The sequence below is a fragment of the Takifugu flavidus genome, chromosome 18, assembly GCF_003711565.1.
Source record: "Takifugu flavidus isolate HTHZ2018 chromosome 18, ASM371156v2, whole genome shotgun sequence".
Taxonomy (NCBI): domain Eukaryota; kingdom Metazoa; phylum Chordata; class Actinopteri; order Tetraodontiformes; family Tetraodontidae; genus Takifugu; species Takifugu flavidus.
Window position 1 is genome coordinate 5,054,193 of NC_079537.1, and position 20,730 is coordinate 5,074,922.

Below are 20,730 nucleotides of genomic sequence, written 5' to 3' on the forward strand. Positions count from 1 at the left end.
ATTCCTCTGGGATCCTCCATCGCCCCCTTGAGCCCGGGTGGAACTTACCTTTCATTACCTGGGAATTTCTAGTTGAACTGCGATGGAACATTTTCCAGTTTATACTTTGTCCACTGACTCTGACTCTGACTGTTGGACAGTGATTGGCTTTCCCCGGGGCTGGGTTGATTTGCCTAATCGCCAAAATATTTATCTATTTATTCATGTAAAGGCGTGATGAGTGTTCAGTCTGCGTGACGCGCGCGTAGATGCAGCCAGTGTGTGACAGGCACCCGCGAGGCTGGGGACGGGAGAACCGGCGCGGTTCGGCCGTCTGAACGCTCCAGACCCGCCCCGGCACACGCGTTCTTGGACGGAGCTTTAGCTGCAGGGAGCGACTGTCCGTCCATCTATCCAGCTGCCTCTGCAGAGGCGCGCAGGCACGCACCGAACCAGGCATCGCACACACGCGCATGCACGACGAGAGAGAGCGAGAGCGAGAGAGAGAAAGAGACGGGGGTTAGTAGTTTGGAAACACGGTCCCATACACGGTTTGCAGGCAGCCGGAGTCGCTGCTGTAGTTGTCAATGAGCGTGTTCGTCCTTAAATGCGCGCACGGTCGCCGCTCACCTGCCGCTGCCTCCTCCTCCTCCCCCCCTCTCACCCGGTCCAGGAATAACGGGATATCGGGAGATCTAATCAGGCGGAGGCGGGCTCGAACCCCCTGCGATGCGCGGGGCCAGCAGAGATTGCAGTGGAGCAGCAGCAGTCGGCGCGCACGCACACAATGAAGATTGGATTACAACAGTGATTCCAGCCGCAGCTGCGCGCCTGTGAAGTGGAAACCTTTTTCATTCAGCTTTTTTTTTTTTTTGTAATTTTTTTTTATTTTTGGGGGGGAGGGGGCACGGTGGGGATGGTTACAGCGCCAGAGAATTTGTGATTCTTTTTTTTTTCTTCTTCTTTATTTTTGTGCAGCGTTTGCGAGTGTGCGGCTGCATGGTTTCTCTGAGGAGAGGGGGCACTTTTGCAATGTCATTTCACACCACTGTTTTGGAGCTCCGCGGAAGGGAGATGCTGTAAGTACCCCCCTCCAGCGTGTCTCTTATTCTCTGCTTGTTTCTGGTGTTGCGGCGCGTCTGTGTTCGATTCGGCGTCTTCTTTTCTTTCCCTGTTAACCAAAGTGCGGCACGCCGCGAACGCAGCGGTCTCCAAAACACACCGCGGCGCTTAGATTGGAAGCAGGCGGCGCGGAACGCGAGCGGAGAGCCAACACCACCGTAAAGTCTCTCTCAGCTCATCTCCCAGGCGCAGTTTCTTGAAAATCCTCTGGCGCATTGAGCGGAGCGCAGCGGGCAGCTCGGACGCGCATCTGGATCCAGCGTCTCTCAGTCGGGGAAGAAAAGAGACCAAATTCGTTGTATTTAGTGAACGGTCCCGACGCCACAAACTAAGTGGTGCAGTTTGGGTTTGGGCAAAGGAACGCGCATCAGGACGTGGACGCGTTCCGCCAGAGGACCGCAACAGCGAGGTGATTCCCACGCAGCTTGAAAGATGGACGCAGTTGTCTGATGGTTGAAGAATTGCGGATTTTTCCTTTTTACTGTTGAGACACGACTGACAGAACTTCCAGCTCATCTCCATCTCACCACCTTGGTCGTTCTAAGAAAGACCAAGGTGGTCCAAACCAACAAAAAACCACCGAAAACAATCACGTGACGTGCATGTCGCCCTAACCCATGAGATTTTGACCCCGAATCCTGCTCCGTACCCGCAACCCCCTTCATGAAAGTGAACGCGGAGTCTGTCAGTGTGGCGAGTCTGGGTTGAAGCGGGGGTTGACCGGTAGGGGTCGCACTTGCATTGTCGAGCTTACCATTGAAGTTAATGAGGGGAATCCGAGTGAATTTCCATCTCCGACCCTCTTCCCTGTTCTCAGCATTCGGTCACGTTGTTGAAGCGCAGCCCCCACTCCCAATAAAAAGGTTCCAGCTGCAATCAATCTATTTTTCTATGACAGTTAAAGGAAATATCAACCATCAACCTTTGCGCGCGTCAATTAACTTACCACCTGTAGCTAATTAGGACTCATTATACAGTATAATAACTATACACCCTCAACTGTCTGTGCAGCTGGGGGTGTATTTCAGGTGGGGGTGGTGGAGGTAGCCTATATTACACCCTTTATTTCCAACAATGCAGCTGCGCACAAAAGATGGTGGACTAAAACTGATTTCCTCCATCCGTGATTGTGGAGACTTTATCAAAAGCACAACTTTGAAACCCATTCATGGGGGGGATGGGGCGCAGATTTCTAAATCAGGCTGCCCATCGAGTATTGAACTGACTGCTCCTGCAGCGCTCTGAATTAATCTGCATTGTGCTGGGCTGAAGAAAATCAGCAGCCTTTGACGACTCGGGGCTTCAGAAGTGTCGTCAGAGAGGCGCCGTGCTTATCCAGCGTGGGCAAAGCGGCTCAGCACGGAGGCAGGCCGCCACAGCCGCCAAAGAAAAGAACGCGAGCGTCAACGAATACTGGAAGAAAGCAATTTTTTAACTTTGACCTCCCTTTACGAATGCGGGCGTTCGCAGAAACGACGGAACAACAGTAGGAAGTAGGTGTGTTTTAGGCATCATGTGAGGAGCAAGAAACACTGTTAGACATGCATTATGTAAGAGAACAGTAGTGGATTCTCACTAACACACACACACACACACACACACACACACTGGATTTGTATGGAGGTATGTGCAGTGGGCAGACAACATGTTGAAGCCTGAGTGGTAACAGATGATTACTTCCACTGGGCTTCTCCTGGCTGTGCAGGCACACGTCAGGGCACACGGAGCAGATGGCCGAGCCACAGAGACAGAAACAGAAACAGAGAGAGAGAGAGTGACAGCAGTCACTGGAGAAGAAGGATGTTTTCAGATCACTCCAGCACTTTAAAGGAGGAACAAAATCAAGGGGCGCGGTCGGCATCCCTCCAGTGAGGGAGGATCTGACCGTGGGCAGTGGAGGCACGGCTGCAGACGCCTGCAGATGAAAGAAAAGAGGGGCGGATGTACTTGATGTGGAGGGGCCACGTTCCCATTTGTCTGCAGCGGCTTTGCATTTGTGTTTATCTTTGCGAGTGTTGGCGTCCGTGAAAAGGCAGAGATTCGTTTTAGAGCCCGCTGAATTAAAAGAAGGATGGAAAGATGTGGGGATGAAGCTCCGGTCAAGGAGAATGGTAGCAGGGAGGGAAAGGGATCAGTGACACGTGAATGTACAGAGGTGTGATGATCAATAGAGAGATCAAGAGAAAATTGAACCTCTGGAGCAGCTCCAAGGATGCAGAGTGGAGCTTAAATCCACAGACCAGCACATCTGATTAGAACCTGGCAGCACGGACATGTTTACCACTTCCTCTGCTACATTTATGGTCACTGGAAGGGAAAAAAAACATCTCAGAGAAGGAGTTCGCTGCACAGAGAGGTGTGCATAAAAGGGGAAGTGAACCCAGGCGCCCAGAGCCAGTTTTATTAAAGTTATAAAAACGAAAAAACCTCAGTGAGCAGGCGGTGGAATTAAACCAAGCATATTTGAATTTCCAAGGCCACCAACAACTTTTCTCAAGTATTCTAGAGGACACATGAGCACACAGATGCACGGCGGGCATATAAATACTGCTGGATTTGTTGATTCCCTTCATGGAGTTCGGTGGTCGTGTCATGATTTTGAGAAGGGGAAGAGTCTTCTGCATGGACATGAGAGGGAAGCAGGCAGGCAGAGGTGGAAATAATTGAATCACACATTGTTGGAGCTCTTCCAGCCTCCTTGTTACACTGATAAGAGCCTAACGGAACATTATCACGGACTAAATACATTCCCTCATTAAAACAGCAGTGCTGATGGCCATAACCTGAGTACGAAGCGGTACAGGTCGCACACCAGGGCATGAAGGTAATGAGTTTGCTTCCATATTCCCGGGATTTCATTCCAATTTAGCCTTTATGGGACTCCGGGGTCTGGTGGAGTCCTTCGCTTGGTGGATGAGAGCGGTTCACAACATTGGGCAGGGGTTTGATTAAAATGCTTCTCCAAGATACCGGGAGGTTAGAAATCCAGCCGACCTGCGTGGGAAACTAGCTGGCGTGTTCTCAGTGGGATTTTAGCCATTTCGGTCGGTGCGCTTCTGCTAGCTTCGAATTAGCATCCATCGGGACGGCAGCACGATTCAGCAAAATGACTGAAAAGCGTCATCGTCATGGTTGCAGCGCTGCAATAGAGCCGGCGCCTCCTGAGTGTGATGTAGATGGGAGTCACGACACAACTGAGGGTTGCCAGAACTACAGAACTAAACTACATGGACTGTGACCCCCCCCAGATATGTCTCAGACACGGAAGGTCAAGTCTTCCCTTTTTCAATAGCGGTTAATAATATTTTGAGATTTGGTTCACATCTTTAATGGAAATGGGACATGCGAACAAAGTAATCACAGCAGTGAAGCTCAGCTTCTTTAGGGCGGGGGGAGGACAGCGCTGAGGCAGTTTGATGGCTCACTGTTAGATAAATGTTATATTTAAACTTTAATCAAGTCACCTGTGACGACAGATCGTCACGGCGCTGAATTCGACATTTTTGCCAAGGCTCATTTTCCACAAGTGCCACTGGTCTCTGGGTCATAGCTGCATCCTAAAGAGAGGCTCGTTAGCCCCGGTGTTCTGTGCACCAGCCTTCCAAATAACCCAAATGCCGCCAGGATGGAGCGAGTTCGGCGTGTTAATCTAATTTTAATGCTGTTTTAAAAGACAGACGGGCGAAGGAAATGTGATGGTAAATGTGATCATATTAATCACCACGTGAGATAATGCCGCTTAATTATTGATATGTGCGAAAGCTGAACGTGCGCGGGCGATGGAGCGCGTGTCTGTCAGCGGGGGTGCGGGGGTGTTTCCTGTTTTTTTTAAATCAAGAAAACTCGTCTACTCTGTTTGCTGGGATTCAGAGTGACTAATTTTAGATGCTGTACGGAGAAAATTTAAGATCTTCCTCGTATGAGGTAGAAAATTGGACCCCGTGTGTGTGTGTGTGTGTGTGTGTGTGTGTGTGTGTGTGTGTGTGTGTGTGTGTGTGTGTGTGTGTCCACGGATGAACAATAGCCAGTCGTTTAGAGGAGCCTGCCAAACATCAGTCACTGTTGTGGCGCCAAGAAGCGGCAGCCTTTTTGTGATGACAAACCGCTCGGATCCGGTTGGGCAGGGGATTCTCTCCCTCTCTCTCACACATGGTGATCTACTTTTTCTTATCTGCATTGCCTTTTGCCTCTGCCGTCATTCCCTCCCCGTCCATTTTCGTTAGATGAGCAGCCGCCGGAACGTAAGCGGTGATATCATCAGCAGTGTTCTGTAATATATCAAAACAATGTTGGCTGGCTGCTTAATAACTTCACTGCATGGACCTCGGTCAACTCACACTAATAATTGAGATATTAAGAGGAGAGGGACCCCATGATTATGAATGAGAACATTGAGGGGGGGTTGTTAAACCCAGATATGAGGCTGTGATTGGGAGTCAGAGGGGTTCGGCACCGGTCCCCTCTGTCAAGAAAAGGTGTAGTCTTCATTCTAAACATCCATCGCTTACTTTGTGTCCTCTAGATTGGGCAAAATCTTGCATGATATCCCCTTATTTCTGCAAGCTAGGCTCCAATATCACATCCCATGTTGATCCCTAACCCCCCACCCAGGTAAGACCCAGCTAGTACTTCTGAAGGCCCGTACATCGACACTGAGAGTGCGCCACCACAGATGATATCCCATCTCGGAATGCTCCAAGTACTGAAAGATTGTTCTCCAGTTCTGAGCGATTTGCGGATCATTTGGACATCAGATCGCGACCCCTGTTATTAGAGTCACTCAGGAGTGGATCACTGAGTAACTCGGCTCCAGAACCATGGGCCTCTTAGCCCCGTGGCTCCTGAGCCCAGTGTTGAGAGCTCTAGAGTCTAAATGCCATGTCCAATGATAACAGCAGTGGTATCTTCCCCGAGTGAAGTCATCCAGCCACACAATTTGCACTTCAGCTGGAGTGCTCTCTGGCTAAGGGCTCTTGAGCAAGGCACAAAGGGGGGGAGGCAGCAACCTGAAAGCGCTTCCCTCAGAAAGTTTGGCCTCTCAGAAGACTTGATTGATGAAACGCAACATAGGGGGATGAGTATTCTCACCATTTGTAGGGCTCAGTGGGCGGCAGAGGGATCAGCACGGTCCACAGATAGCACAAAGGTTCTGGGTTTGATTCCAGCCTCCAGAGAAGATTGTTCCACTTAGTTCGACGCCATTAGGGCGTTTGTTATTCTGTCTCCAGTGAGAATTTGGATGATTCATCCTCAGGTCTGTTCTAGCAGTGTTTACGCCTAGTTTGGCAGAGTGTGTTTTTTTTGGGGGGGGGGGCACACATTGCTGTGCCTATCCTCAGAAACGCAGGATGACACAGAGGGACCTATGTATTATTCAGCTCACAGGAGAGCGCTTCGCTGGAATCTCAAATTCTCCCAGCAGAGTCTCACAGCATGACGACTCCAAATCAGCAGAAAAGAACATCAAATGAGAACACAAAGAAGATGGAAGCACCAGCATAGTTAAGGCCATAAAATCCTCGTCTGTGTGGAGGGTTATCCTCTGGGGGGGGGGGTTCAAACGCTGTCCCGATAAACATCAGCTCATGCGAATCAATCACGTGTTACCCGCCTCTCCAGCTTCCCCGAGACAAGCGTCAATGAACTGATAACTCGCTGACAGAGCGTATGGACGCAACCAGTTAGCGCACGTTGGATACGGCTGGAGCGGCACCGCTGAGCACACCTGCTCACAATCTCTCACCTACGCCGACACGCTATAGAGACTGGGGCATTATCAGGATGATGTCCCGCTCGTTCCGCTGCGGACTAACAGCTGCTGCCTTCTGAGCCCCGAGTTTATCACTGTCGTGTTTGTGTTTTGACTCAACTCCCCCCCCCCCAACACTTTTCCACATTTGTTTCACGCTTTCCTCTCGAGGTCCTCGCTGGCGTCCTGGGCTATTTTGGGAGGCTGGCTGGCTGGGTCATATCAGACTGTCCTGTTCAGTCCTTATATAATTTGCCTCTTTCCTCTGGCTCCTGTCAGGATGTTTGACCAGTGTCACCACTCTCTGCTACTAAAGCTACTAAATATGGGTCGGAAAGGTAACACCTGAACTAGTGCTAAAGGTGTATTTTTGTTCTGGTTTTGATCACTCATGTCTAATTTTCCTGGTCACTTTAGTCATTGAAGATGACATCGTCCTCTTGTGTTGGGATGGGACAAATTGGCTTGTAATTATTCCTGTGGCTCATTTGCAGTGATTAGTCAAACTGGCTTAGCAGAAAAACCAGCTCCTAGCATGGGACTTGGGTCATGGCCCCCAGCCCCAAGCTCTGATTTCATTTTGTTCTTCAAACGGGATCCTTGAACTTAGTCAGGCCCCCTCAGTCCCGAACAAAATTGCCTTGAGAGACCTGACAGGGGCCAAACTGCATCTAGCAGCATAATGGTCGTTAGGTCACTGGAACCATTCCAACATTCCAACCATTTATTTATTTTGTAGCGCTATATAGTTGGAAAAAACAACTGAAGTAAATCCAAGTGTGTTTTGGGTGTTTACATATGAGTTCCAGCCTCAGTTGCCACCTTAACATCTACCAAATGGACAGTTCTTGGTCCCATTATTCAGATTTCCAAAGGCTAAATCCCCAATGATTGATATGGAAACCTCAACCTTTCACCGGTAAAGCCATCTGAAGCATCATTTCCGGTCTGCCTAGAAACCCTGCAGCAGTCTTTGCTGCCTCTTGCTGATTAAAATTGTCTACCGTCTTGTTTAAGCTGCATTGTTTCCTTCTAAATATTCTCTTCCCAGCAGTTGTGGCCATTTAATTGTCAGCCTTTTTCTTTCCCAACAAGTGAAATCCTTTCCAAGGCCGCCCGTCCACAAGCTTTATGTGTCCAATAACGTCAGTGCAGAGAAGTGGAACAAAAAAAAATATAAGAATTCTACCTGAATGTGAAAGCTTAAAACGGTGTCCGTTAATAATTGATGCCCCCTGTCTTTTCCTCATCGCCATCATCTTTGCCACCACACTCTGCTCTTCCATCTGTCCTCCTTTATCATCTCTTTCATCCCTCATCTATTTTTTCCATGCAGGGGATGAAGTGGTTTGGCAGAATGTCCCTCAGCAGCAAAAGGAGTAAGAGGAGGAGTAGATGGACCGTTAGCTGGAGCGGTGATGGCGCGCTGCTGTCGCTGGCTCTCCTGGTGGCGGCGACGCTGATGGCGGATGGCGCGGCGGCTCAAAAGCAGAGAGCCACGGAAAAAGTGCCGGTCCTGAACATTGCGGTGATCCTGGGACGCACCCGTTACATCTCTGAACGGGACATCCGGGCGCTGTGGAGCAAGGAGGACCCCATCGACGTCAACGTGGTCACGCTGCTGGTCAATGAGACCGACCCCAAAAGCATCATCAACCACATTTGCGACCTGATGTCCGGGACCAAGATCCACGGCGTGGTGTTCGGGGATGGCACCGACCAGGAGGCCATCGCCCAGATTTTGGATTTTATTTCCTCGCAGACGCTCATACCCATCCTAGGAATCCATGGGGGGTCTTCCATGATCATGGCAGATAAGGTAAGGAGCAGTGAGTGGAGGAGCGAATGCTAATGAAAGCCACCGTTTATTTTATTTTGATGCAATCACGTCGATCCTCATTACACTCACCCACGTTTTTATAAATTTGGACAAGAAAATAGCCAACCAAGAATTGTGGGAAAAGAACCACAGCTGAAGGGGAAAGAGAGAAACTCCATTATCCCGATAATGTCTCCCGCGAATCCCTTGGACTCTGCAGCTTCCACACGCCCATATCCACCTTTTCTATTGTACTCCGATCAAACCCAGAATATTTCCTCTATTGATTTTAGTTTTCCTAGTCCTTGCAGCTCGGTGTGGATATTAGACACATCGATATTGGAGGCGTATCATTTCCTGTTAGCTCACCGTGTCCTCCAGGAGACTGTGTGCAGGCTGGATGATCGTGCAGTGATGATGTTGGTGGTTGTACAGATGCACGACTGAAAAGTCAACACGTGCTCTAAAATCTAGGAAAATGTGCGATTATGACGCCACTCGTCAGAAGATAGCGATGCAGGAGGGATGAGGTGATGAAAGCCAAAGGAAATCATCAGCTGCGCGGTGTCTCTCTCCCGCCAGTCGCACAGAACGCCAAATAGCAGCGCGTGAACTAGGCGGCAACGGTGCGGCATTCCGAGTAGATTCCTGGCCACAATGAGGATATTTCTGTCATTTTCCTGGGAGATGAAAGGCGGATTAGCCGCCTGTTGTTATACTTCCCATCTAGAGGCATTACTGCGTCACCTCAATGGGTCCAATGAAAGTACAAAGACATTATCAAAAAGATTAAAATGGAATTTGTAAAAGAAGAAAGAAAAGTGCCCCTTTTAGCACATCACGCCTTGGATCTGTCATCTCCCTGATGATTTGACTTGAAACGCCACTCGACTCCATCTTTTTTGTTCTAGCGACTTATACCTGCTCGGGTTTATTGATCCGGCCGCGCCGCACATGACACCTTTGAGAAGGGGATGAGTGGCGGGTAAATGTTTGAGGGGATGCCAGAGGAGGAAGGAGAACACAGGCCTGAAGCGGAGTGGGGGGGGGGGGGGGGGGAGGATAATCCCTCAGCATGACCAAAGGCAACACTGAGCGCAGGGGAATTACAGGATGTCCTCGCTGGCACCTGAGACGCACACACACACACACACACACACACATACATGCACGGCTGTGAGTGACAGCAGAGGGTTTTACTTGGCATCGAGGTGAGCGATCCACTTTTGGCTCATCGCTCTTCACCAGCAACCCGTTCAGACGACTCCCTTTGATGGCGCCAGGTCACAAAAGTTCACTGCCTCTGCCCCCCCCCCTTCCACCCCCCAACCACTTTATTTATTTCTCGATGGCACTTCCTAATCAAGGCAGCTGCCGAATATGTCTAATCCTAAACAAGGATTAGAATATTTCTAGTGTGCCCTCCGCTTTATCCTCCCCTCCAGTTTATGTAACTGCCGGCCGGCCGTAGGTTCGGGTTTTACCCTCTGGGATGTAAGTAGCCGAATCTTCCTGCCGCCCTGTTCCATGCAGATTTCCTTTAATCCTCATGTGAAATATGAGGAGAAGCCTGCCTGTAGTGATTCTGCCTGTAAGACCTCAAGTGTGTTTGTCTGGTTGGGATTAGTCTCTCGTGTGTGCAGATACAGTCGCTGGAGGAATGTGGACTTTTCCTCTGGAAAAGAAGGAGAATGCAGCCTGTTTTCCCTGTTGTGCTGAGGACTTCTACGCGCTCATTCCCGGGTCAAACCCAACGACACCGCACCGTTGGCGTGTGCCCGGATCAAAAAGCTATTTTATCGCCTTTCTTTCATTTCCTGCTTGATGTTCTTCCCCTATTGTCCACCTTCCTCTCCTCATCCTTTACTTGTTCCTAATAATTAGATCAACGTTGCTGGACCTCCCTGTCCTGGCCCATTCCATAAATCCAGTCTACCTTGTAATCTAGTAATCTATCACTGGTCACAGTTTGGCGGCCGGACAGACGGACCTGCCGGTTCAGAAGCAGCCCTGAAAGTGGAGGCTGTTGGAAGAACTGTGCAGCATCCAGATCAAAGATGAATCTCTGGATCTGTAGCTCCAAGTCAATAGGTTAAAATATAGTTACACTTTGGTTCCACGTTTGCAAAGCCTAATATAGCTCCTTGAACCATCTTAGTGCTTTGAACCTTCTAATAAACTGTCAGTATAGCATGTGTTTCTATATTACATCTCATATAAAGAAGAGTTAACTCTTCTTGACTTGTTTAGAAGGTGTGAACTAGTTTTTCCTCATTTGAAAGATTTTCCCGCATTGATTGGAGTCTTTATAGAACTCAGCGGTCACTTGTTTCTTGTCTTTCTCATTGTTTAAGTGACGCCTCTTTCAGCCTATAGAATTATTGAAAGAACCAGCTGGATGATTCTTTTGTAAATGCAAATGATGACAACATCAGAGCGGGAACAGGATGGAATATTTTACGCACCAAAGGGAAACACTTTCCTTTACAGTTTGCTTTCCAGGTCATTGCTAAGCAGCCATATTGATCTCCAATCAACTCTACTGTACCAGCCTTGTTTTCTGTGTTCTGTGAGCATAATTGGCACCCAAATCTGTCGACCTCAGCTGTTCTCAACATTATTGTAGCTTAAAGTTAGCTAAAACTTAGTGGTCTGGTTGATTTTCCACTTATCCCGTGCTTGGCTTTATTTTATTAGTTTATTTTCCTGGGTTGGTGCGGTATTTTATCCTGCCTGAACCGTGCCGTGGTGTCCAACAGTTGCTGCTTGGATCGGATGATGGGATTGTGAGTTGGAGTTGTTTACTGGTGGGCAGGTTAGGGGCCAGGACCACTCCAATCAGGCTCTTTGGTCCAGGCTTTCTCCCCCCCACATGACAGTGAACCATCAAAGCAGCCAGTGATGAGGCCAGTTTAGCATCTGTAGCGGTGGGTGAACGAGCAGCGGGTAAAAATATAACTGTCATGGCAACCGCGCCGGTGTGCAGCCCAATCGTGACAACGAAAAGAATAATAGCACGGAAATCCCGTGGCAGCCGCCGTGACTCCATGTTTCCTTTTAACTAATCAAACAGTGACGCACGGGCGCACGTCCACTGCAACACAAGTCTGTTTATGTAATTCATCGAGCGGCAGTGGTGAGAGCTGCCCCCGGGCAGAGTTTCTGATCACGCATATCGATCCTCCAGCGTTTATTGTGTTTGGGTCCGGTACCGGGCTGCTGGGCCGAGGCCTCCGCGCCCAGAACTTCATACTTATCTCCCATGAACACACACACGCCCCCCTCCCCTCCCCGACCCCCGTGTATCTGCCAGCATTAATGCGGGAGATGTAAACATTTGGGTGTTTGCGCGCTCTTGTGATCAAAGCACATTATTCATCCATCCCTGTTGCTGTCGGCCCTCAGGCGGCGTCATTACGCGCGGGCGCACGCAGAGGACGCGCACAGGCGCTCTGGCGTTTCGGCTCGCGTCAAAAAGCGGATGGGCGCGGCGGTGGTGGCGTGTGTGCGTGTGTGTGTGTGTGTGTGTGTGTTGGGGGAGGCGTTTTATGGCGACATTTATGAGTTTGCCCAATTACCGAATCGCGCTGTTTGTGTTTCTGCTTGGCTCAGATCTCTCTGTCATTTAAAAGGAGTGTAGCCAGACTGCAAAACCGCAGGACCTGCCGCACCGTCACACGCCCGGATGTGTCTGTCCTCTGCGCGTCCGTGCGTCTACCTGTGGAGTTTTTTCCAAATTGTTTTGCTGTTCTCCGCGTGTGTCCTTATATATGCTACATACTGAGCCACGAAATGTTTATTTCTCTAGCAAAGTGGGGCCATTTTGTCTGGGTTCCATATCTTTAAAGGACTTGTTTCAGGGTTAGTTAGAGTTAGAGGGTTAGTTAGGACGTTTGGGTAATGATTATAACTAAGACAGTCCCCGCAAAGACATAAAGGCGAGGATGTGTGTGCGTTCAGTGTGTGTGTGTGTGTGTGTGTGGTGTGTGTGTGTGTGTGTGAGGGCTGTGGACTGGGTGGTTGTCAGTGACCCTCTTTTACTGAAATTTCCCATGGTAACACACACTTGAATGTGTTTATCGGCTGTGTTCTGGCAAAAAATGCTGTGTCGCAGCAAATATGAAACTTGCGTGTGTGTTTCGCACGCCTCTTTCCTAATAGGTACAACCGTATCGCACACGAGGAATGACCCCTCACTCCTCTGAGGGAATCAAGTTCAAATGAACATGTGGTACCAAAGGAAATGTTAGCAGTTTTTACAGGGTTTTCCTTTTCTCTTTATCCCTCTATTTTTAAAACTCATTCCAAAACAGATGGTTTGTATTGGCTGTCTGTTCACTTCTGTTTTATACAAATCTTTAAAGACCCGTATGTACACATCAAATTGCGTATTGTAGGCCTGCCAGCCTGAGAAGAGCAGGTTTTATGAGTGTCAGCCGTACCCGCGCTGGCAGGTCCGGTCAGGAGCTGTAAAGGGTCGGTTCTGCAGTAAAATCAGATGAGCGGCTCCGTAAAGACAGACGTTCTGACCTCCATAGTCTCCGGCGTGTCCTCCTCTTCTTCCTCTCCAAAATGAATTGCCAACATTTTGGGACGGAGGAATTTTGCCGCCTGATGTGACGGCTAAATATAAATTGATTTTGATGTTGAACCCGCGTTGGCATTGACTTGAGTCTTTAATCTCCTTACTTCCTTCATCTCCCCCATTTTATCCTTCTGCAGCTACTTAGCCTCTGTTTTTTGTCTTCTCCCACGGCATGAATCACACTCTGGTTGCAGGAGCCTCCTCTGTCGGTGCGACAGCCTCTAATAACGCTCTGTTAGGGCAGGTTAGCTTCTGTTCAGGCTGCCTGGTGCTGCTGCTGTCACTGCAGTGGACGCCTTCTCATTACCGTGGATAAGATGGCAGAAGATTTGATGGCAGTGTGGAGTGGTGGATTACAGATGATCCAAACCTTTCCCTTTTTCAGGGTGGTAAAGAAACTCCGGTGCCTGATGGGGATCAGAGTGGATCGTTCCACAGCTGTTGTAGGCATACAAGGATCAGGTGTGACATGGGGACCACTGACAGGTCGTTGGAGATGTAGACATAGAAGGAGAGACGTGAACATTTCGGGCTCAAAGTTGATGTTGGAGGGGGGGAAAAAAGCAAAAATGAGTGAGTTTGATGAGGGCCAAACTGTCACGACTGCGTGGCTGGGCTACGGCACTTCCACATCGGGCACTCTCCTGGGCTTTTTCCTGGTCTGCAGTGGTCAGAATCTGTCAGGTGTGGTCCAAGGAGGGTACAGTGGTGATCCAACAACAGGGCGAAGGGAGGGCGAGGCCCGCCAAGGCACATGGTTCCGTCCAACCGACGAGCTGCTTTAGCTAAAACTGCTAAAGAAGTTAATGCCGGCAGCACTGTTTACCTGGGGAACAGGTACGAGCCGTGATCTCCAAGGAAACCTCTGGTCCTTCCCTCCGTGCTGGTGTGACTGGGACGCCTCCATAAGCATGGCTACAAAGTTCACCCTTTCATCTGATATCTGGCCAAATTCGACAGGATAACCAGCTCTGCCACGAAGGGTTTGAGGGCCACAAAGTTGGAGGTGTTAAGTTGGCCTCCGTTGGCATCGTTGGGATGTTGCTGGACAAACACAGTCATGATGGGATGCCTGATCAGTGTGCTTAGGAATTAGCAACAAGCTCATTTTCATCCTGGACCATTTATTGTAGCTGATCATTAATGCTAGTTATGACTGTTAGCGTACGTTACTCTTGGATTCATAGGTACAGGTGGAAAACCAGGGCGGATAACATCCCAGACTGACAAACTGGACTATTTTTCAATAGAACCTGCCACGCTTTCCAGCTGCAAAACATATTAGCACAGCAAACACACCGCTGGGCTCCCAAAATCCTGCGGGGAACACTATTACAAGCATTTATGTGTCTGCTGGCTGGGATGTTTTGTCAGGATGAGGTGTCATTACGAGACTAAATAAACAGCAGCCCGGCTAACATCCAGCTAATCCTCTTGTTGGTCCGTCTTAGGTGGACTTTTCTGTGTTTGTTTGAATGTCTGGAAGTGTTTTGATGCATCCATCCATTTTTATCCCTTTCTAATCTTTGCACGTACGTTAGCTCAGGTGCGTCGGCTGCAAATTGAATTCCTGTTCTGCTGGACTGCAATGTTGACAGGCGGGAAATTCTGCCGAATCCATATAGCAAAAAAGCAATAAGCCAGAGACACATCAGTTTTGTTGCGGAGAAATCTTTGGCTTTTTAACTTCAGCCTGAGGACCCAACATAAAGGAATTAGTATAGCGCAGAGAGCATAAAGTTGGTACCTGAGGCACGTTAGCTCCTTTTCTGAGAATCGAAATTGCCTGATTAAATGTGGCTTCACCCTGTTTGAGCTGTAGAACCTCTGCAGAACTTAATTGTTGGCACAATTGCGCTGCGTTATGAATGACAGCCACTTATTAGGCAGAAGCGTCTTTTAGGAGGATGTGTCAGTCACGCCTATGGCTCAGGGAAGAGTTAAGGGATGGTCTCAGACTATATTACCTCCACCAAGTGTCACTCACACCGGTGAGACACACACTGATAAATATCATCTGAGGCCGTCCTTGGGGATGTTGATCGGACGGCTTGTTTATGTTGACATGAATATTTAACACCAAACCTGGCAGTATATTGATTTCATGCTATCAGTCCGGAGAAACTCAGATTGGCAGCTGGTTCAGGACGGTTAACTCGGTGTTTTTAGCACCATAAAGTCAGGGGCCTGTCAGTGAAGGCACCTTGATGTCGCTGACAGTGTGTGAGCATCAACGCATCAATGAGATGCTACTTACGTTGACGTTGGAAGAGGGCTGAACTCCCGTCGTCTGACAGGAATAACGGACATTTCACCAGCACATTTTGATGGACGCCACCTCCGCTGATGAGAGTTAGTGCTCACGGAGGAAGTCTACGTCAGGTCACAGTCGTTATCATTTCTAATGAGGGCCGCTCCGCTTCTAACGTCCAATTTAAACTACATTTACTTAAATTGGCGAGCTGATTTATAGTCGACCAACCACAGCAAAGTATTGGGAATTTATTAACAGGAGGCGAAACATGATAGTTTTTAATATATTATAAGTTATTCACAGTCTTAAATTAAGCCACTGGAGCTTAATCAGGCTGAGTGGTGCAACAGGCTCCCTGTCGGTGGACTCATTTGTTTCACAGTTAATAGTCCGGTTGGTTCTCGTTTCTGGTTTGGGGAGCAGGTCGGTTTAAAAACACTTGGACCACATCTTTCTTTGGGACGAATTTGAGATTTAAAGAAATAAATCGGCCAAAATGCTCGGTCAGGCAGCGATCCCTTGTTTCATATTTGATATTTTTAAATAAAACTGACTTTAACTCCTCAAAATTGAGAAGAAAATAAAAGAAACGGAAGACACAGGTGGCAGGAGGTGTTTCCACAGAGTTGACCTTTAAAATGGGTCGGTAACAAAGACAGTGGGAAAATAGTTGAGAAAATGTTGGCAAAGGATTGGCTTTAAATCGGAGAGGAGGGCCGCAACGGTTTTCTTACAATAATCTCAGCCTTTTATCTGCGTTCCCATCTGAACGCTCCCCTTCTCCTCTCTTTACTGTGAGGACGCTCATAAATGTAATCGCTAACCATAACAATAACGCTAACTTAACCTAAAACAAGCCTGACCTGAATCCTGAACCCTACCTGTAACCCTTATCTAGCACACACACACACACACACACACACACCACACACACACACACCACACACACACACACCACACACACACACACACACACACACACACACACACACACACACACACACACACACACACACACACGCTTCAGGCATATATCTTATTCTCGCCACACCTGCTGGCTAACTCTAAAGTTATTGAGGACCACCACTATGTGCTTTCACACATGCAGGCGCACAAGCGTGCGCAGCCACAGGGAGAGGAAAGCCATTTCCAGATTACTCTGCAGTATCTGCAGTGAAGGAGCACAATCACGTTAGCGCAGGGCTGGCTTCTCTCGCCTCTTCGCCGCATCCTGTGCAGAGTCGCAACACAATTCCATTTAAATGGAGGCTTTAGTCTCCCCTCTTGGGTTAGGTTAGCGTAGCCCGGCTCGGCACTGCACCATGTTGGGGGCAGTGAGCTGTGCTAAAGGACAGGGAACGTAGAGATGCAGCCATGAGTGGCACAAATTAAATATCCCTCCGACAAGCCCCATTCCTGTTTCACTCGTCTCTCTGTGCTGACAGAGAGTCCAGCAGAGCACAAAGCTGGCCCTAATTGTTCTGAGGGAGGTTGCAGGGATGGATGGATGGATGGATGGACGAGTGGGAGATGTGTGATGAGCATAGAGCAAGGAAATGCTATTATTCATGTTTTATTTGTTCCTGTCTCGTCCTCTTTCCCTCTCCGTTTCTATAAAATACAATACATTTACATAAAAAGAGAGAATTTTGATAGACCAAATCTCCCTCCACCTGTCTTAATCTTAAGCTAATTGAAATTGAATGAAAACTTTCCAGGCTTTGCTGTGAAATGAGCCAGACGTTGTCCCAATCAACCAGGGGGGCGGGGACAGAGCTTCCAAACGCCTACGAACGCACCATTATGCAGCCACTTGGGCTTCGACACATCTTCCTCCATCTTTGTCTTTGCAGTGTAACTGCTGCAGAGAGGGAATTAGAATGGGGGGGGACTATTTTTAGTTTTCAGGTCATTTGCAACTTGTCTCAGCACATTCGGCTGCACATCTCTTCGCCGCAGCGTCCCTAATACCAAAGTGTCGCGTTGCATCGTGGGCGTGACATAGCGCGGCGCGCTCCGCTTTTAAACGGCCAATTGGCGGCTGATTGGGGACAGCAAGAGGGAGCAAAGCAGAGGCCGAGGCGGAATTAAAAAAGAAAGGAGAGTTTTCAAGAAAGGGGTAGAGTGGGAGCTGGGGGAGGTCTAAAAAAGGCCAGGTTTAATTAAGTTGATAATGGGCGGTTATTAGAGATAAGGCTTTTGCTGGACAAAAAAGCCAGCGCGGATGTTATTAACCCCCCCACCTTTCTGCTCTTACCTCCTGTAATTGCTGTGTGCCGGGTTTGTTCAGGCCGCTGAAACACGACCCTCGACTGAAGTCCGGGTGCAGCAGGAGAATTTAGTCAGATGCTGTAAATAAATATAATTCACAGTTCTTTTTGTCCACTATTGTGCCCCCCCCCCCCCCATCTCCATGGGTCTCCTTCTGTGCTCTTTCTTCTTATCCCTTCCCTTTCTGACCATCTTGGACGTTCTAACAGTCTCGTTGAAGGGAGACGTTTGTACAGCCTTAAAACGGGAGGATTTAAAAATAGAAGTACCGGAGGAAGAGAGATTAGGAGGGGAGGGAAAGAGGGGCCGGGGTGGGAGGTGGGGGTTGAAAGGAGGAAGTGTTTCATGGTCAGCGTTGACAAATGGATCGGCGGAATTAGCTGGGGTTCCGGGGAGCGCTGATAGCTGGGTAAGAGCACCCCTCAGGGAACGGGGAAAATGGAGGGAGGGGGGTTACCCGCTGAAGCATGTAGGTAAAGAGGGAGACAGATGTGCTGCACCTGCATGCGCTCCTTATATATTTCATACATCTTTAGATCTACAGTGCACGTTGGCGCTTATGCCCAGATGAATGCAAACAACATTCCCAGGAAAGGTGGAACTAGGAAGGAGGCAAAAGTCTCCGGGATCCTTCCAGTCAACATTCAGCCCACAAAAGAACGTTTTCCACACTCCCAGTGATGGAAAAGGGCCCCATTGGGGTTAAAGTAATATCTCTCCTATAATACTGAGGTATCGGAGGTATCCCAGCACATCTGGACTTCCATGAGTGGTTCTGTTTAGCCTCGATTTCATGTTTTACACCATTGCCAAGTGTTGAATTTCCTTGAATTCACAATGACCTCATCAGGTCCGCATTGCAGGGTTCTGGTTGGAGCAACCATTTGACCCTCCCGCCCCCCTGATGGAAGCTCAAACCAAAGAGGGGATGGCGTGCACCTATCCTAGTGTTAGGCCCTAACCTCTGCCTCCATACAGCTTCCCTAGAACCCAAGTGTTGATCCTGAGGATGAACTCCCTACAAGCACCGCTGCAGGTAAAACGCCACTTTGCGACAGCTTAGGTAACGCGTCCTTGAGAGGAGCGATCTTTTGATTCTGTTCACTGCAGCGTACCCACGCTCGCCACAGTCACTCCTCGCTTTCTCTCCTTCACATTGAAGCTTCTGGATGAATAGAGGCTGATGTTTGTTATGAACCGGGACCAAAGAATGAAAATCAGTGGCTTCCAATGCCTCCCATTGTAGAGGCTCGGTGGGACTCGAGGTGAGGTCGCTCTCTTTTCCCTTTTGCATATGTTGGGGGGGGGGGGGGGTGTTTTTGCCTCCACTTGAACATGTGGGCGTCGCTCAATCAAGCTTTTTTTTCCAAGGTGTTCGTGACGTTTAAAGCAACCTTGGCGAGTCGGCGAGCGTATTGTCAGTGAGAACAACCTGAAAAAAAGCTTTCACAAAAACAGCACACAACCAGAAAACGGTGCTCCAGCACGGCCAGGGGTCCCTCTGCAGTGCCCCCCCCCCCCCCCTTAGTTCATTTCTCGACCCTAAAATCAATGCTTTATCCCGGGATAAATAGATTCAAACCCATTTATTCAGATTTTCCTCAGGTTTTTCTCCCCTCCGGGACACTTTTAGGCATTTTCTATGCAAATGTTCAGACACGTGCGGATCAAAACGCAATCGTTGCGCAACATCCGGTGAGAAGAGCCAGCGAAGAGGCTGAGACGCCTGTACTGCGTCAGGCTCCGTGATCGTGTGCGGTTGCCATCGCTGGGACTCCTGCCCGGAGCTTTGGAAGTTTACATTGCGGGGCCGTACCATGGGAGCGCCGATCAATTCCAGAGCGATGCAGGAAGTGGGGATAATGAGGCTTTTTCATTGATTGAAATTTAATTGAGAAGCAGCAGTGGGTTGACGGAGGCAGGGGAAGCTATTGGAGTCATCTAGCGTGCCTCCATTCTTCATCAGAGAGCTCTTTGCATTCCTCCGCCCTCTCCCGCTGCTGCGCCCCCCTGGCCACTTCTCCATCGCCTCTGTCTTTCTCCCCCCCCCCCCATCTGATATCGACAGCGTGCACGCACAATCAAATTAGCGCCGTCTACATCCCGAGCTGCATCTGACGATAAAGCGGCCGACAAATCCCAACCGAATCCAGCTGACTTTGCTGTCAGCCACTCCGAATCTCGCCGCGCGCCCACAAACACATATTTCCTCACGCACGCCCATCCAGTCCTCCGAGAGAAACTCCCCTCCAACTTCATCCGTCTCGCACTCCTCCCATTATTTGTAGCCTCTTTCTCTCTCCACCTTCATCTGTCTGTCTCGGCCTTGTTCCTCTCCTTCCCCCCCGTGTTGCAGTCGGGCAACACTTTGTCATTTTAATATGAAAACATCTGTCTGGCTCTGGATTCTCTGGTGTTTTTTGGTAGATTGAATTATAGGAGAGTGTTGACAGTAAGTGAGTGACTCCGACTGGATGCTCTCCTCCTTTGTCTTCTGTGTGTGTGTGTGTGTGTGTGTGTGTGTGTGTGTGTGTGCTATTTGAGGCTGGATCTCCATCAGATCAGGATACTTGACAGCATGTAGAGATGTGGGCACATCTCTAGATTTTGAGATCTATTTGGCTGACAACAGCATGACATCCCGCCGCGTACTAGTGTTGGGAAAAATGGAGTTGTTTCAAAGCATGAGATGATCACATCTGGGATCTGGGATCTGTTCCGCCAGTTGCAGGTCTTCATAATTGCTCTTCTCATCGATGTGACATGAGCCAAGGTGACGACCTTTTAAAAGAAAATGAAAAAAAACCTGTCACCGACAATGAGATCTTCATGTGTTGGAGTCAGATCGGGAGGCGTGTCCTCGTATTTGATACGGATTGACTCTCAAAATCCTCGTTGTTCTTGAAAAGTGGGGACATTTTTATGTGAAGTGGCTTAAAAGGACCTTTTGA

General features: G+C 49.0%; 1 protein-coding gene across 2 annotated transcripts in view; it reads left to right on the plus strand.

Moving 5' to 3' along the window:
- Positions 1-266: 266 nt before the first annotated feature.
- grin2aa (glutamate receptor, ionotropic, N-methyl D-aspartate 2A, a) overlaps positions 267-20,730 on the plus strand; it is a 91,646-nt gene continuing 71,182 nt past the window's right edge. Inside the window, exons 1-2 of one of the 2 annotated variants that reach the window (XM_057014590.1) lie at positions 267-1,058; positions 8,187-8,669. In XM_057014590.1, the coding sequence (XP_056870570.1) occupies positions 8,190-8,669 (480 nt within the window). In that variant the 5' untranslated portion in view covers positions 267-1,058; positions 8,187-8,189. Of the gene's footprint in view, positions 1,059-8,180; positions 8,670-20,730 lie in introns of those variants that run through there. The other variant, XM_057014589.1, reaches the window with a different exon arrangement.